The sequence below is a fragment of the Notolepis coatsorum genome (assembly GCF_963971535.1).
Source record: "Notolepis coatsorum genome assembly, chromosome: 5".
Lineage (NCBI taxonomy): Eukaryota > Metazoa > Chordata > Actinopteri > Aulopiformes > Paralepididae > Notolepis > Notolepis coatsorum.
Genome location: NC_140169.1, coordinates 110,692,361 through 110,711,006, shown reverse-complemented (window position 1 = coordinate 110,711,006; position 18,646 = coordinate 110,692,361). Strand labels below are relative to the sequence as shown.

Here is an 18,646-nt window from a genome sequence, read left to right as displayed (position 1 = left end):
ATATACAGTACTGTTACATTTGTGACATACAAGATATGCAAATATACAGTACTGGTAAACATCCTAACATATTACATACGAGGGGGAGGGAACTTACATTAGGAGGGTGGGAGGGGGGTTCAGACATTTATGGGGGCCAGTTTCGAATTGCAGCCTCCCGTAGGTGCTCTTTGAGAGCGGTTTTGAAGATGGGTAGTGATTCACATTTTTTACGGCTGTGGGTAGGGCGTTCCACATTGATGTGGCATAATTGCGGAACGTGTTTAGTCCCTTGTTTGAGCCGAATCTGGGTTGGACTTGAATTGTGGAACTCCCTCAGGTGTTGTGGTCATGGTATTCACTGACCTTTGGGAAGTATTTCGACATGTATGTACATGGGTACCTTAGTGGTGTAGTGTATCTTGTAGACCAGGCCCATTGCAAGTTGCTGTACTCTGTCGTCTACTCTAAGCCATCCTAGGTTGTCAAAATGGGCCGGGGTGAGGTGGGTTCTAGGAGTAAGGTTAAGCATGCAGTAGTCTGACCAGTTTGTTTTGTGATGTTTGTAATCTTGTTTTTAGTGCCTTTGAGGTGCTTTGGTACCATGAGGTGCAAGCATAGTCGTAGTACCCTTGAATGAGTGCTCCTGTTAGAGTCTTCAGGGTATTTTTGTTTTCCAGAAAGGAGATCCGGTACAAGAATCTTGTTCGTTGGTTGACTTTTTTGATTACATTGGTTGCCATTTTGTCACAGGAAAGATTTGCCTCTAGGATGGAACCAAGGTATGTAATTTCATCTTTCCTTGTGACAATATTGTCATCCACTGTAACAGAGAAGCCGTTGGTCTTGCTGAGTTTGTTATTTGATCAGAAGAGAATGGACTCTGTTTTACCCAGGTGTAATGATAGTTTGTTATCAGCGAGCCAGGTGCAGATTCTGCCGAGTTCTGAGCTGAGGGTTTGTTCAACCTGTAACTTGTTCTTGTCAGAGACCAGCAGGGCTGAGTCGTCCGCGAACAGGAACAAGTTGCAGTCACAAACTGATGACATGTCATTTGCATAAATTAGGAACAGTAATGGTTATTGTTGAAGTCAGAGGTTCTGTGTAGGATTGTTAGTAACTGTCTAACTGCATATATAACTTTCCACTAGAGGGCGCTCTAGGCGGAGACACTCAGGAACACCACCAGGTGACGAGTATAAATAGAGATGTCTCCTCCCATTCTTCCTCTTTCCCCCAGCCTCTCAGTGAGAGGAGAACTGTAGAACTGCTGCTCTGCCATGTGAATAAATAAACCACGCCAGATAAGGCTGAATGAATGAAAACTTTATTTAACAGATTGCAGAATGGGGTACAATACCGTACGGCTCAATACACACAATTGTTAAGGGGATGCAGACCTGAGAAAGACGTTTGTCTTGTTTACATCAGGGTCCCCCATTTTCAATTCATATAGACATTTATGACATACACAACATACATGACACTTAGGCATAGGGACATTTAGACATTTAGGCTCAAGATAGAAACCATGCCTCTTGACCACATTATTGTCGCCCTATAGCCGGATTCTGTCAACAGTTATAGTTATGCCTCTAACAGCCTGCTAGCTAGCTAACGCCTAGTTATATCACTGGTTAAGCTTGGCGACTCTTTCGAAGTTGGTTAAGGTTAGAGTTTGGAATCAGGGCTGGTGGTCTATCGCCCTACTCTAAACCAAACTCTAACCTTAACCAACTTCGAAAAAGTCGCCAAGCTTAACCAGTGATAGAACTAGGCGTCACGCGATTGGTGCTGAGAGAAACGTCAGTGGCCAATCAGATCGCGCAACCCGAACGCGGAAGTGAAAGTCTGTTAGGGAAAATATACACGCGTACCGTTTACCGCCACCATCTGTTCTCTCCCCTCCAGGTAGGATTGCCTCCAGCTCACTGATAAACTATCAAAAAAAAACAATTGCTTTTAGCTTGTCAATCAGAATGGAGTGATTGACAGTGTCGAAAGCCTTTTGTAGGTCCAGCATGACCATGCCGCAGTATTTGCCCGCGTCCACCTCTTGTTTGATGTGGTCATTCAAATAGAGAAGGCATGTGTCAGTGGAGTGGGATGTTCTGAAGCCAGATTGGAATTCGTAGATTCGATTTTTCTTCGCGAGGTACTTTTCAACCTGTTCGTAGACTATTTTTCCATAACTTTCGAGATGGAGGTAAGAATAGAAACAGGGCGGTAGTTGCCTGGGTCTAATTTGCTGCCTTTTTTGTGCAGGGGGGTCACTCTCGCAATTTTGAAGTCTTTGGGGACGTGTGCCTGTTTTATGGAGAGGTTTATTATGTGTGTGATGACTGGGGTGATGGCGGCTGCTGAGTCTCTGAGGAATTTGGAGGGGATATTGTCATGGCCAGTGGCCTTGTTAGGTTGGAGGGCGCTCAGGTTTTTTTGAGTACCTCATCTGTTGTTACCAATTCAAGTTTGAAGTCGTCTTTGCGGACCCCTAGGTTTTTGTAGTATGCTAGGATGTGTTCTACCCCAAAATGCCCTGAGTGGGAGGGTAGTTTATTAAGTTTTGTGGCTATGTTTGTGAAGAATGTGTTTAAGTATTTGGCCACATCCAGCTTGTCTGTGATGATGAGTGTTTTCTGTCTTTATGTTTATAAACCTGGTTTTTAGTTTTTTGCTGCAGCCTAGTTGGTTGTTGAGTAATTTCCAAAGTTCACAGGGTTTGTTTTTGTTGTCCTCAGTTTTGTCATTGATGATTTTTTTTGTTGCGGATTTGATGTTTACATCGTTTCTTAGTCTGTTTCTTTGTATTTTGAGTTCTTCCACGCGGGCTTGGAGAACACTGTTTGGGAAGTTCGGAGCATTTTTTGTCTCTGTGTTGACGCTAGATCACACAGGGTAATCGGCGCTGGCGCTATCCCTCTGGTCTCCTAAAGTGGTGATATATAATAGTTTATGAACGTCAGACTACCTATTAACATGTACAAATAAATGTAAACATGTTCTTCCGGGCCGTGGGATCTAGCATTAAGGAGACGTTTAGTCACCTGACAGATAGCAGCCTATCGTTTAAACGAGGATATGCGAACCATAGATATATATATAAACATGAGGCGAACCGCCACGGTGTGTGGCGGTGCCGCCAGAGATACCCCAGATAGGAGACGGCGCAACTCAGAGTCATTTCCTGTCATTCATCACGTGCGCTACACATATCGCGGCATTGGCTGGCTTGTTGCCCCTCTCCGCTATTGGAGACCAGTTTGAACGAATAGGGATAGCGCCTGTGTAAATGTTTCGGCATTTTCATGCCACTGGCGCTGCTGAATGCGTTATCTTTTCTCATCTGTTATCTTTGGTGTCGCCCGCCCGAAGAGTTGGCCAGGATCTGGTTGTGAAGAGTGTCCGAAGGGGAGCAAGGGCGGCAATATTTGTGAAATGCCGAATAAAACGAAAAAAGACAAGGTGAGCTGAGAGTTGGGAGACATGTTATTGACATAGCTAAGTAGCTACAGTGTACGAAAAAGTATTTTAGAATATAAAGGATACCGGTACACGGAAGGCCGTTTATGTTACGCTACACATCGATGCAGTGTCCCATTACCTAGGCTAGCCAACCAATCATAACCGGCTAGCTTGCTAACATTAGCACTAGTTATGTGGTTCTACCTAATGGAAACAGACCAAATGTATATAAAAAGTGTTTCCCCAAACAAACATATCTAAGGTGTGTGTATTTATGTCAGTATACTCATAAAAAGCAAATACCTTCGCACACCCAACTGCAGATTCAGCTAAGGTGTGACTGCTGTTGAACACCTATCCAGCAGACGCTAACGTTAGCTGTGTTAGCAGGCTTTCCCAGTCAAAATATTAGCTACTGTCCCGATTGTGTGATATGGCTGATTCGATTTGGATTGGGTTTTGGAGGACTACGAGAATTATTGGTGTATCGTTATTTGTAGGACATATTAGTGCTAAACATAGGTGAATAAAGTTCACATCTTCCTTTTCAGGAGACCCCTAAGTCTGGAAAAGTGGGCAAAAGTGGAGGACAAGAAAATTCAGAGCATGAGGTAGGCTAATCCAAGACCTATATCATTATTATGATCATAGGACTTTGTCATACCCTTGCCACAAGTTCAAGTGACATTGAAGATTATCTAGTGCTGTCATTTGTGCTTTGGGAGAAGGATACTGTTGTTTTAACGTTAGTCTGAGTCAGTGTATTACCTTTTGGATAGATACAAAACAAATCTACCTAAATGTTTTTATAATGTTGCATCTCATTGGTATGTTTGATTACATGTTGGAGGCTAAAGCTACTTTGTAGTAAGCATAGCTATTTAATAAAACATGCCTTGATGGTTTGATCATTGGCCACATCTAAGAATAACGAATCCTAGAGAACTCGTTGGAGACTTGTCCAACAATTAATTGAGCTGTAATTAAAACAATGATTCAGTGTCCCAGGTGACATCACTGGTGGCCATATTCAAACTCATTAAGACTCAATAACTGTCAAACTAAATGAATGTGTGCAAAACTGTTTAAAGAGTTTCTGGGTGTGTGAGATTATGTGGAAAATATAATGTCCCTTTTAAATTATGGGTCAGGACCATGGGTGGTGGGTCTAGTCTCCACATCACAAAGGTAGTAATTCATCGTATGTTTAAATTAATCCAGTGGGTCCCACAACGAGAGTCTCACTTGGGTTCCTGACTTAAAGTTGTAAGAACTTTTAGTTTGTCTAGTCGATTAATGGTCCAACATCAAATATATGGTCATGAATCCCCGAAAATACCACATCAGTCAATAATGCATTGATTTATTTGAGTTAAATGCTTGAGTTTATTGACTTTGAGTTGTTCCCTGTTATCCTCCTGTATTAAATGTTTGAAGACTGACTGGTGTGTGTGTGCCTGCCCCCTGCCCCCCTGACTCTAGGCAGTAATCCTTGGCTATTTGCAGCATGGTGTTGTGTTTCAGCAGTAATGATCCAGATCTGCTAATGCGCCAATCTTGTGTCAAATTGAAAAACCCAGGGCAGCAAGCTGTTGCTGTATTACCCCCTACAAGCCCCTCCCCCAACCTCCTCTGGTCATGCTTTCAGCTGCTAGAGTTCCAGGCTTTTAGACCTCAGATCCAGGGAGGGTGACAACAAAAACATGGGGATACATCTCGTTATATAATGCGTGGTCATGTCCTTCCTTCACATGCACTATCAATGTTTGCTGGAGAGCACTTTCATTTTTGTTTTGCTAGCTATTAAAGGTCACATGTGAAGGGAGCCGGTGGTTGGATATCACTTGTCTTGCTGCCCCAGACACAATTAACTTCCGCCTTGTATTTGTATGCACGCCATGGCCTTTGCCCAACACATTTTAAAATCTTTTTTTGGCTCAGGAGATTGTGCTCCTCTTTTTGTGTAACCAGGGAGGGTGCCAGACCAGTTCAAATCTTTGTTGCCGTCAGTCCCTCTGCCACACACTCAGCCTAACGCTCACTTACTGAGCTACAAGTCCCAAGGGCCCGCACATCATTTGTGCTATGAAAGCCGAAACTGTTTGGAGTTAAGCCCATCCACATTGGGTTAATGAAGTGGCGAGAAGGAGAGAGAAGACCTTCTGTTGGGTCACATGGATCAGTAATCCAGCCCATCATGGGGTCCAGCTCAGCTTTTATTTCTCTCACTGCTATGTCATGCTGAGCTGGCTCAACTCCTAAACGCGTCTAGTGGTCTTGCAAGGCAGCCAACTATAGTTGGGTTTTTAAGTGAACTTGACAAATCCCCTGCGGCCCAGGCTGATGTAACCCCACAGCTGCAGAGGGTGATGTGAACCCTGTGTTGTCAGGTGTGTGTTGACGTATGGATCCCAAGCAGGAGGGGCCAGCCATGAGAAACTGCCCACATTCGCCAGATTCCACACTTGGGACAACATTCAGCCACTGTGGGATTTCTGACCAGTTTGGCTCACAGAGTTTAGGATCCAGGGATGAGTTAGGTTGTGTCTAGTCCTCTACTACATAGCTGGGTGTGGGTGGCTCTCTGCAGGCATTTGAAGTAGAAGGCTATGTTGGGATTCACCAGACAAGTCAATGAGGCTAAACTAAGCCCTGAGCTATGTCCCGCTCTTCAGTCCAGGGCCATGACATCAGTTACATCATTATGCAATAGGCTCTCATGCACACTTGAGGTCAGAGGGATAGATCAACCTGTTTAATACGGCATGTAGTATATTACCCTAAAAGCATGACCTCTGTTCCCTTCAGTCGTCTGTAAGCTTTGCCCAGGATTGTACCACTGGGGGCTGGCACTAACGGTTAGCCCTCTTGTCTCTAGAAAACTTTCGGAAAACATTTAAATACTGTTCATCTGAGACAGACCAGGAAGTGACACACAAAATGGAGTGAGATGCTTGCTAGGTAGCCTGCTGCTCATAACTATAATCTACTGAGAGAACAAAAGAGAGGAAAACTGGATAAAATAGTAAGAATAGAGAGGTTTATTGACAACGCCTTTCTTTAGCAATAACATTTCAGAACATGAACAGTTCTTCAGAACATTAATGGTTCTTCAGAACATAGGCTTCTCAGTGGTGTCAGTGGACTCATCCACAGCTATGGAAATGCACTGTGCATTTTCTTTTATTCTATCACAAAGCTGTTTAATCAAATCACCAGCCAGTATTTCAGTTATTCTGGTTGCTGTGCTATCTTAGGGGGATTTGCTTTTGTTTGCCTTCAAACATGGTCTCCATCACTTCAGTCATACATTATTTTCAAATTGCCACCCTTCACAAGAGCTACCGTTTCTTGGCATATATAGTCACATTGGTTTGGTGCTGGGACTCAGGATGAACGCATATTTTTCAGTCCATTCACCTTTGAATTGCAGTATACTTTTCTTTTACTGACCATCTTTGAAAATGCCATATTTTTCTGCTGCCTGCCTGCTGGCGAAACTAGGCTAGTAGCTACATTTATCTCACGGAGATAAAACTGGGAGCGAGTTTACTGTAGATGCGCTGTCAACTCTGCTCTGACTCAGACTGTTTAAGACCCGCCCTACTCTGCATCTGATTCGCAGACTGTGGGTGAGGGGGGAAAACACTGACGGGACGCTGAATGTGATTGGACCAGACCCGTACACGGACACAGATGGTGGCAGTGCAGCCGGACATGCAGAGCACTGCTCGCAGTCAGAGGAGATAGCGAGGATGCATTTGCCTTCCACTTTACTTGATATCACTCCGGAATCACGTTTCAACCAAGTCACTAACATAACGTTGCTGTCATGAGCCTGTGCTATGGTAGCCTACAAGTGATAAAATAAATAAAACTTCCAACTCTCACGCAACGACTCGGCAAACAGTTGCGCGCGGGCCGCATTAACACTAAACTTTGATGTCAAGTAGGGGGCCGCAAAATATCATCCCTCGGGCCGCGAGTTTGAGACCCCTGATTTAGATGGTGACTGAGGATGCAGAGGGGAAAGCCACCAGCCATGTTCATTATTCCAGCCAATAAACTAGACATGTTAGGGAGGTCAAATGTTCTGCCGTAATGTAATCAAATTGGAGCTCCATACACAATGCTATTCAGAATACAGTTTAATGTAATCAAATGGGAGCTCCGGCCACAATTCTATTCAGAATACAGTTGAATGTAATCAAATGGGAGCTGCGCCCACAATGCTATTCAGAATACAGTTTAATGTAATCAAATGGGAGCTCCGCCCACAATGCTATTCAGAACACAATTTCGGCCCTTACATTTTCAGGCCACACCCCTCACAAAAAGCCAAAGTCCCAAACGATACTTTCAATTGGCAGATCAAACAACAAGTCAATTGTTGCCAACCCCTGGGCGCGCACAATGGCGGTTGTCGGTTGATGATTTGTTGGAGAAATGCCTGTCAAAATGGTGTCAGCGTAACTACTCCCCTTAAATAGGAGCCAACAAGGTTTTTGTATCCCAATGTTTACAACGTGTGAAATCAGATTATTCTTTCTGTTTGGGACTTTTGAGTTTTTAACCAAAAGGTGATGGGTGTGCCGTCACATAATTCGGATTTCAATGCGGACAAAGCGTCTGTGTCAACTTAGGTGCGAGTGTTCTCGCGCTTTGATTTACAATCCTCTCGTGGGCTCAAAAGGCCATTTACCATGGTCGATTATAGCTGGGTTAAGTGATTAAAATGTATTATTATTTAGTCACTAAAAACGAATGTGCCAATTTAAATAACTTTGTTCTACCACCGATTTTATAAAAAAGAAAAAAAAATACATATACACGTGTGTGTGTGTGTGTGTATATGGTGTCACAGAAAAACAGTAGACCTCCCCAGACATGTGCTATTGGTGACTGGGGTATATCCCAGAACGGCCTGAATTCTCAATCCACCTTTTGACCATGCCAATGCCATGCCACTAATCCGAGCTGTTGAGTCTTGCCATGAGGCAAGACAAATTATAACTAGAAGATTACTTGGAACTTCACAGGCCTTCTTGCTATTGTAAGGCAAATGTATTGTCAAGTTTGGTGGAAATCTGAGTAACGAATAATTGCCTGTGTACCTTGCTTTTCTCTGAAATTTGATTGAATCTGGTGGTTATATTATCATCTAAATGACACATTTGAAGATGATAGTGAGAATCGGGTGAACAGGCGAGGGAGAGTAGGGAAAAAAGTAGTGATGCACCGATGTGAAAATTGTGGCTGATACCGATAACCGATATTAATATTGCTGTTCTGGCCAATACCGATATTTACCGATGTCGATATCTCTGTATAGAAAACACTTTTTTATGATAATCAAATAAAGAGCTATTTTCCAAAACGCATAATTTTTTTACTTTTGTAACTTATTTTCAGAAATGACTGATATTTTGAAACTATTTAAGGCCAAAACATGTAAAAAGAAAAAAAAAACATTTAAATAAATATCGGCACTATCTTGATATTGGACCGATACCGATGTGTAAAAAAACGGCCATATCGGCCAATATTATATCGGCGGCCGATATATCGTGCATCACTAGAAAAAAGACATTTTAATATAGTGGACTTCATAGGTCCTTGTGGCAAAGTTGTTGTGCATGAGCCGCATCTCTGGATACCAGTTTCATGACTGACCAACAGATCAGGAGATAAACTAATAAATCAAATTTAGTTTGGCCTGATTGTGGCGTTAGAGTAAAGGTCATGGGGTCACCAAAATCAATAGGCTTCTTCCTCCATGAATGTGCACAGCAAATTAGAAAATATTTGGACAGGTGGAACAGACAGGACAGGACAGGTGGGACGGGTGGAGCAGACAGGACAGGTGGAACAGGTGGAACAGAGACTGGTCAGGTGGAACAGAGACTGGTCAGGTGGAACAGACGGGACAGGTGGAACAGAGACGGGTCAGGTGGAACAGAGACGGGTCAGGTGGAACAGACGGGACAGGTGGAGCAGACAGGACAGGTGGAACAGATGGGACAGGTGGAGCAGACAGGACAGGTGGAACAGATGGGACAGGTGGAGCAGACAGGACAGGTGGAACAGATGGGACAGGTGGCGCAGACGGGACAGGTGGAACAGAGACGGGTCAGGTGGAACAGAGACGGGTCAGGTGGAACAGACGGGACAGGTGGAGCAGACAGGACAGGTGGAACAGATGGGACAGGTGGCGCAGACGGGACAGGTGGAACAGAGACGGGTCAGGTGGAGCAGACAGGACAGATGGGACAGGTGGCGCAGACGGGACGGGTGGAACAGAGAGGGGTCAGGTGGCGCAGACGGGACGGGTGGAACAGAGAGGGGTCAGGTGGAACAGAGAGGGGTCAGGTGGAACAGAAGGGACAGGTGGAACAGAAGGGACAGGTGGAACAGAGAGGACAGGTGGAACGGAGAGGACAGGTGGAACAGAGAGGACAGGTGGAACAGATGGGACAGGTGGAACAAAGACGGGTCAGGTGGAGCAGAAGGGACAGGTGGCGCAGATGGGACAGGTGGAACAGAGGGGTCAGGTGGAACAGAGAGGGGTCAGGTGGAACAGACGGGACAGGTGGAACAGAGAGGGGTCAGGTGGAACAGAGAGGGGTCAGGTGGAACAGAGACAGGACAGGTGGAACATACGGGACAGGTGGAACATACGGGACAGGTGGAGCAGAGAGGGGTCAGGTGGAACAGAAGGGACAGGTGGAGCAGAGAGGGGTCAGGTGGAACAGAAAGGGGTCAGGTGGAACAGAGAGGGGTCAGGTGGAACAGAAGGGACAGGTGGAACAGAGAGGGGTCAGGTGGAACAGAGAGGGGTCAGGTGGGGGTCAGGTGGAACAGAGAGGGGTCAGGTGGAACAGAAGGGACAGGTGGAACAGAGAGGGGTCAGGTGGAACAGAGAGGGGTCAGGTGGAACAGAGAGGGGTCAGGTGGAACAGAGAGGGGTCAGGTGGAACAGAAGGGACAGGTGGAACAGAAGGGACAGGTGGAACAGAAGGGACAGGTGGAACAGATGGGACAGACGGGACAGGTGGAACAGATGGGACAGGTGGAACAGATGGGACAGACGGGACAGGTGGAACAGAGACGGGACAGGTGGAACAGAGACGGGACAGGTGGAACAGATGGGACAGGTGGAACAGATGGGACAGACGGGACAGATGGGACAGACGGGACAGATGGGACAGACGGGACAGGTGGAACAGACGGGACAGGTGGAACAGATGGGACAGACGGGACAGGTGGAACAGATGGGACAGACGGGACAGGTGGAACAGAGGCAGGACAGGTGGAACAGAGACAGGACAGGTGGAACATACGGGACAGGTGGAACATACGGGACAGGTGGAACAGATGGAACAGAGACCGGACAGGTGGAACAGAGACCGGACAGGTGGAACAGAGACAGGACAGGTGGAACAGAGACAGGACAGGTGGAACATACGGGACAGGTGGAACAGAGACAGGACAGGTGGAACAGATGGAACAGAGACAGGACAGGTGGAACAGAGACAGGACAGGTGGAACAGGTGGATCGATAAACCATATCCAGGTGCAACCAGATTTAGGAAAAACATGATGGCAGAGAGTTCAGAACCCAACTCATTCGAGAAAACAGTGATTTGCACTCTGAGCTCTAAAGGCCCCGTTTGGAAATACTAAGGATTTTGATCAACTTGTGGACTAGTTCGTGTTCATGTTCTACCTCAGATTTGTGGACAGACTTGTCTTTCTTGCCCGCAACTTAAAGTAATGGCTTTGCTTGTCCAAATGACAATACTGACCAAATTGAGATTTATTTTTCTCGTTTGAAACCGTCTGTACACGGAAGCCTATGTGTGCTAATCAGACATGAGATTTAATTTTTTCATTAATACCAGAATTGAGATTTTATTTATTTTCATTGTTAACACATTGGTTGCCAACCGGATATGGCGATTTATCGCTTGGATGCCACCACGTTAATGAATGGGAGGATGAGCACATCTGCGATTATAGGGCTGATATTCTATATTCATATTTCAAATAGCATGTGTCCGGATGGCAAAATTCTGTACTGTACAGTACTGGTCAATGTTAGCATGGTGTTTACCATCAAAGATGAAAAAAAACAAAAACATTTATATTCTTTGGTTCATTACAATTTACTCAAGCCTAGTGGCAGACACAATATAACTGACGCTGGGAATAACAATATAACTGACGCTGGGAATACATTCCCTGAGGTCCATATAATGTCCCTGGATACCAAGAACATGCAAATGGCCCTTGTAGAAGTGGAGCAATCTTTCATTTACTTGGGTATGTACTTTTAGGTGATGTTTCTGAAAATATGGCTACGGCTTAACACATTGGTTGCCAGTCGGATATGGCGATTTATCGCTTGGATGCCACCACGTTAATCAATGGGAGGACGAGCACATTTGCGAACGCATAAATTATATCTTAAATTATGGCTATGTGTCTAATACACCCGTCGCTTATCAAAGATTTGCTTGCAGTCAACATGTACGAAAAGGATTGTTTTTTCATCAGTACATTTCCGTTTTATACCGTTTTGAATAAGAGTATTGTTTTTGTGATTTCTAGTAATTTCAGAGAAATTCCGCGAAAATAGCCATTTACTGGAATACACGTAACACGTTGTCATTTTCCGGCTGATTTATGAATCGTTTTCCAATAAACGCTAGATTATCGAGAGTATTTGTGTTCTCATGCACGATACAAAAGCGGGCTGAAAAATCATTTATTCGTGCCGCGCTCAGCGCCTAACGCCACACACACACGTTGTGCAATCTGTGAAAAACTACTCTGATTAACCCAAAACTGGTAAAATAGATTCCTTACCTCAGATCAGATGTTCTGCAAAAAGATGAATCCAATTCCTCATCGCGCGCGTTTATTGATCCAACGTTATAGTCCGAAACGCATGATCCAAGCTGCTTCCAGCCTCGCCAGTGACTCTGGTAACATGACACTGCTTGCCAGAGGTGGAGAAACCCTGGGGCGGAGTTTTTCTCTGATGCGCTTTTTCACTCAATCCAATCCAATGATGTGCATTACCATCCGGGAGACGATAGGGTGCCGTATTTGCCCTTTTCGTGCTCAGAGCCATTCCCAATGATAAAGTCAGGCTGGACGGATGAAATGTATGGATATCGCTAATAAAAGAGAGAACGATTAAATAACGAGAAATCCCGTTATTGGCAACCAACGCATGGCGGCCAACAACGAGATCTCTCGTTGTTGGCAACCAATGTGTTAATGCCAGTTATAAAAGTTTTATTGTTATACAGTTCGTGTTCATGGTCTACCTCAGATTTGTGGTTTTGCAAGTAGGCCTAGTTTGTCATGTTCTGACAATAAAGAATATTCTGAACCACAATTAACCTTCTGGTTTCTTCAGCTTTCATTCAGCAGCAAAAATAGCCTTTAAACTTGACGGATATAATAATTTCATGTATATCGAGATAATTATCGATATCGAGTGATATGAAAAATGTTATCGTGATAAAAATGTTAGCCATATCGCCCAGCCCTAAGACACACCCCTGTTGGCAATTTAAGTTCCTTCAGCAACGGTCTCCTTTAGTAACCAACCTGCATGTTCTCTCTTATAGCTGTAATGCATCACTCTATTTGTAGCACATACTACTAGTCCAGCTTCCTTACATTGATCCGTCATGTGATGCGCTGTTATAATTATGCACGACAGGTCCTCTATGTCCTCAAGCATTGCATGTCAAAGTGACTCTCGGCAAGAGAGATTGGGATCCATTCGTTTAACATTAGCTGTTTGCTCTGAATGGTGTCTTAATATGTGTGCTCTCATATTCCTTCTGGTCCCCCAGTATTTGGCATTGTACATTTAGCAAATGGCATGGTTCTTGTCAAACTTCTTAGCACCTTCTTTATTGTGGAAGCCAAAATAAGATATTCCTTTCTTGATCCCCTTGGGGAAATTCGGGTGTCATAGCAGCATGGGGAGGGGGGAGGGGAGGTACAGATATCGGCAGCGTAATAGTAGAAATACATAAATATAGGCAATCAAATTTGATTTGAATATAAAAATATGAGAAAAATAAACAGAGTAAACAATATAATTAACTCTGATTAAAATGACCCCACATTTCAGATCTCTATTTCTCCCCGGTCGAATTCTTTCAGATTTAGCCATCGGTTGTAACATTACTAGTCAGCTGCTGAGCTAGGTTTGATAATACCGCCTGCTCATGTTGGAGTGGAAGAGTCAAATGGCTGAAGACACTGCTATCTAGCGGTTGGGGGGCTTTCAACACAACACAAACATTTACCACTGCACTGCCACCCACAAATCTTTGCATGTAAACTATTAATTAAAAATCGATTGTGTTTTTGAGAATTTGATACAGTATCGCAAAACATAATATTGTGATACTAAAGTGTATTGATATTTTCCTACACCCCTATTTGGTAAAGTTTTGAAATAACTGATTTGGAACTACCTGTACCATTAATTGTATTATTTAATTTAGTTCAGTAATTGCCTAATTTAATTGTAAATATCTGTAAATTGTATTTTTCTCTTTGTGTCTGAAAGCTTTGTAATGTGTTCTTGCAGTAATTGCTTTATTCATCCAATACTTAAATCTAGATTCCATACAATTTGGTTTAAATTCTGTATAATTTGCAACCCAAATTATTATTTTTAACTGGATCCACAAACGTATTTGCTTCATAACTTCAAACCAGGTTACAGGGCTCAAATGATCTTGATAGGTTATTGTTAATCTATCCCCAATCATTGCTTGTATTAGGATACGCTTGCATTCTCTTTCCATCTCCTTCCATTTTGCCTCATATCCACTGTCACACCAAATAACTACAATCCTTAATTGAGCAGTATAGTAGTAATCCCTAAGATTAGGGAGAGCCCCTCTTTACTGATGATTTACATACTATATTTTAGTGATGGGACCCGGCCCAATCCAAGATCGGTGTCGGGTTCCGATATGATGTAATTCACGTATTGGATAATCGCCTGACTTCACCGGTCCACATACATGATCCAGATTTCATAGCAGGGCTCCAGATTGTGATAATATTTTGAAATAGTTCTATGAAAAATTATAACTAGTAGTGCAACTACTTTGTTCTGGGGGAAGAGATGTGTGTGTGCTCTCGTTGAAATGTGGAGCTGTTTCTCTCTCTCTCTCTCTCTCTCTCTCTCTCTCTCTCTCTCTCTCTCTTTCCCCCCCCCCCCCCAGTGTGTGCCCTCATCCTTGTAGTAGCTTGTAGTGCCATTCAAATGTATATGTATTGTTCCTTTTTCCAAAGAAATAAATATCAGGACCTTCTGTGCCACAGACGATAGTCCTAAAATAAGGACGTAGGACGATCAGGACAATTCAGACTAATTTGGTAGGCGATGCTGAGAAAAAGACAAACTTCTCCAAATGACTTGTGACTCAGCTGGAGAGTGTTAAGCAGCAGAATCATTGGACTTCCGGTCAAACATTTTCTAAATTAGGGTCCCGAAGTCAAAGTCTACAAAAAAGTATAAAAGTGAGTATAGAGGTTTTATCTTATTTTTTAGATAAAACCTTTTATACTTATTTAATGTTTCCAGGACTAAGTAGGCTAATCAAAGTTTGGTGGTTGAAGAAAGACATGTAGCCAACATGTGTAACATGCGTGTCCCTGTAGCGTCAATATTTTAGGCAACCAACTTGTGTTCGGCGTTTCTCTGATTGGCCACGACGCCCATGTGACCGCGGAAATAGGCTGCATTCTATTGCCATGCTCTGCGACAAACTCTAACCTTAACCAACTCCGAAACAGCGCCTAAACTTAACCCTTCTAACCTTAACCAACTCCGAAACAATGCCTAACCTTAACCCTAACCTTAACCAACTCCGAAACAATGCCTAAACTTAACCATAACCTTAACCAACTCCGAAAGAATATTGCCATGCTCTAAGACAAACTCTAACCTTAACCAACTCCGAAACAGCGCCTAAACTTAACCCTTCTAACCATAACCAACTCCAAAACAATGCCTAACCTTAACCAACTCCGAAACAATGCCTAAACTTAACTGGCGAAAGAATGCATGTTACATTTTTTTTAAGGGATTCGAACTTGTCACCAACACACCGCAGGATCCACAGCAAGGCGGCGAACCAGTTGAGCTAACCGTCGATGTTAAAAGAGGGGGAATTACGGCTGCATAATGCCGCGGCAGAGGGGCGTGGCTAGGCGCAAGTTGGTTGCCTATAATAATTAAGCATCCCTGTATGCCCAAATCAGGGTAACAACCTAAACTAATGTTAGCTGCTAGCGTTAACTAAGCTAGCCCCAAAACAACTAACCATGGAGGCTGGAGCAGATAATGGGGCAGTCCTCATAGCTCTCCAGCTCAAACAGTGAGGAATGAGAGGGGCTGAGCCTGAGAACCCCCCCCTCTCTCTGTACATTGTGGTCAAACTGCTACAACGTTCAGTGATTTTAAGAAGCCAAACGTAAAAAAACTAACTGGATAGTTGAGGATAATATCTTACTTCATTAGCTGAAATCTTCTAAAATCATTAAGTCTGCTATATATGCCATTCTCCCTGTGTGTGTGTGTACAATTTGCTATATGCTACTCTTTTTAACATGGATCAAGCTAATTATCTTTAACAAGCCTGATAATTAGCAGCACCATGTCCCGTGGTGATGGCCAAGAGGATACGATCCTCTCTACGTCGCCCCCATACCTCGGATGGATCCGTTATCAGCTCTATTCTATTTTCAATCTTTCAAACTGTACCCCAGTTGCTATTGCATGTACATATTTGTGTTTTATTACATAAAATAATATTTTGCCAGATTGGCTGTTAGTGAGGTGAGGTATTTAGGTAGGGCTAGTGCATCTATGTTTAACAGTATACCTGCCCTATTGTTTCCCCTCCTGGCTCTCTCCCCATATTAAACACATGTATTACAATTATGACAATGACACACAGAGGTACTTATAGCAAATTTTGATCACTCCTCTAGTTGTCCCAATGTTTCTGGCTGTCTAGACTTGCTGTGCACGTGCACGGAGCTGTGAATGCTCACGACACCAGACAAAATACCCGTTGACACGTGCCCCTGGAACGCTCGCTTTATCGTTTGGCCTTCTGTTAACTTTTCATTCATGTTGCTACCATCTGTGGTCCACATCCTTTCCTCCTTAGCTGCAGTTCATACAGTTTGCATGCTTTTACAGTCTTGTTACGAAAATAATTGTATTGTCTGAAATAAGTGTTCTATACATTGGGCTTGGGTAGAGTTAAACGGTTGCTGCTATGGGTTGCCATGATCGCTGGTTGCCATCATTGGAGGATCACTTCTATTCTATTGGATAGAGAAATTACAAAAAAAAATACACAATGGAGGAAGGGAGGGAAAAAAGAAGAGTTGATATTGTGATATTTTCTGTAACAGCGTTTCACACAACACAAATTCCCAACCATCTTTCAACACAAAAATCCACTTGTCAATACTCTCAGTCAACCAGAGCAATCCTCCGTTTGACGTCAGCTTCCCAAATCGGATAGACCGTTCGATTGGATCAATCGATCTGATCAATGATTTCAGTCAGTTTGTGAAATTGATTGAAAATGTCCATCCTTCCTCCTCCTCCCTTCCCACAGCAGGGCTCCAACAGGAAGGGCAGTAATAACAGCATCCCCCCTACTACTCAGCTGCTAAAGGGGAAACAGCTGGGGCCCCAGACGCCCGTCAAAAAGGACAAGAGGCAGAGTTCCTGCCGCTTCAGCCTGAGCAACAACAGGGAGCTGCAGAAGCTGCCGGCCTTCAAAGGTATTTACCAACACAAGCCACCTTACTTACCCTAAGCAGTAAGCACATCATTACCCAACTGCAAGGCTGGAGTCTGGGCTTTTAAGAACATGCAGAATTGGAACGAGGACATGACGCTGAGTGTTTTCATTTACACACAGACACACACGCATGCACGCACCTGCAGTAACTGTGATGATGACGATGCCCTTTAAATCAGGTGTGAATAATGTGTATGTTTTGGCCTCTTATATTCTGTTAGATTGTGTGCTGGGTGCTAGTCTAGCCATGGCTTATGATTTATTCTTGATTACGTTTCCACAGAACTGCCTGCCCCGTCTGTATCAGAACTTCTTGCACTCTTATCTGATGTACATCACAGGGATGACGCATGTTCTCTCTCTCACACACACAAACACTGGCTCGCTCACCAGTCCCATTCTCTGCGCTCAAATTTCTCTCGCCGACGTCTCACGCTGTTCAGCCCTCCTGCTGAAGCGATGGGCCGACAACGACGTTGCACAAGACATGGAAACAAATGGAGCACGTAGATGTCATGGACTTTGCCCCGGGTTTAACCTGAGCATCTATATTTAGGAGTAATCCAGAGATAAGGCCTTAATGCCATTGGTCCTTGTGTTTCAGGATGCTGCCCCCATGGCCAGATAAGTAACGGGCCGGCAGCTATATTGCTATCCCCTCCCTCGTCCTTTACTCAAAGAACAAAAACACTCAAACCGAGATGCAGTGATTGGGATCAATGACTGCCACCTGCCACTGCCCCGTCATGTCACACTGCCCGATTCACCACGGCCTTCATGGGTTCCTTGACCAAAGTCATGCCCAGGAAGTGGCTGTCCTTCCATGTCTGTGAATCGTTTTTTATTTAATATATATTTTCTTTTTAGAAAACCCATGTACTGTACGGGAGACTTAAATGAGCTCTTATACTACTATGTCCATACCAAGATTTACAGTGAGGGTTATTTTATAATAATAACATATTAGGCTAATTATGTAATTAACATAACCGCAAGAGGCTTGGCAACTCGGGCAAGGAGTGAAGATCGGGCACGAGGAGTGGACAGTGATGTTACGGGAGCTCAGGACTGGGATATGTCGCATGCTCAATATCATGCGTCACCTGCTTCCTATGAGCTCAGGTGTTTCGCTCCACCAGATTGTTGCTTGTCCTCACGGAGGTGAGTACCTGTATTCACTTTGCACAGAGCGGTTAAGTAAATCGGTAGGGATGCACCGAATGGGACATTCTTGGCCGAAACCGATACCGAAAATAGGAAACAGTTGGCCGAATGCCGAAAGGCCGAAAATGATTAATATAAATATTTAGCTACCTGATTATGGCAAAATACAT

General features: G+C 43.9%; 1 protein-coding gene across 2 annotated transcripts in view; it reads left to right on the top strand.

The window, feature by feature from the left end:
- The first annotated feature begins 3,345 nt into the window (after positions 1–3,345).
- Positions 3,346–18,646, top strand: part of ppp2r5cb (protein phosphatase 2, regulatory subunit B', gamma b) — a 107,342-nt gene continuing 92,041 nt past the window's right edge. Inside the window, exons 1-3 of one of the 2 annotated variants that reach the window (XM_084315001.1) lie at positions 3,346–3,441; positions 3,993–4,052; positions 17,127–17,292. In XM_084315001.1, coding sequence (XP_084171127.1) covers positions 3,415–3,441; positions 3,993–4,052; positions 17,127–17,292 — 253 coding nt within the window. In that variant the 5' untranslated portion in view covers positions 3,346–3,414. Of the gene's footprint in view, positions 3,442–3,992; positions 4,053–17,123; positions 17,293–18,646 lie in introns of both variants that reach the window. The other variant, XM_084315000.1, reaches the window with a different exon arrangement.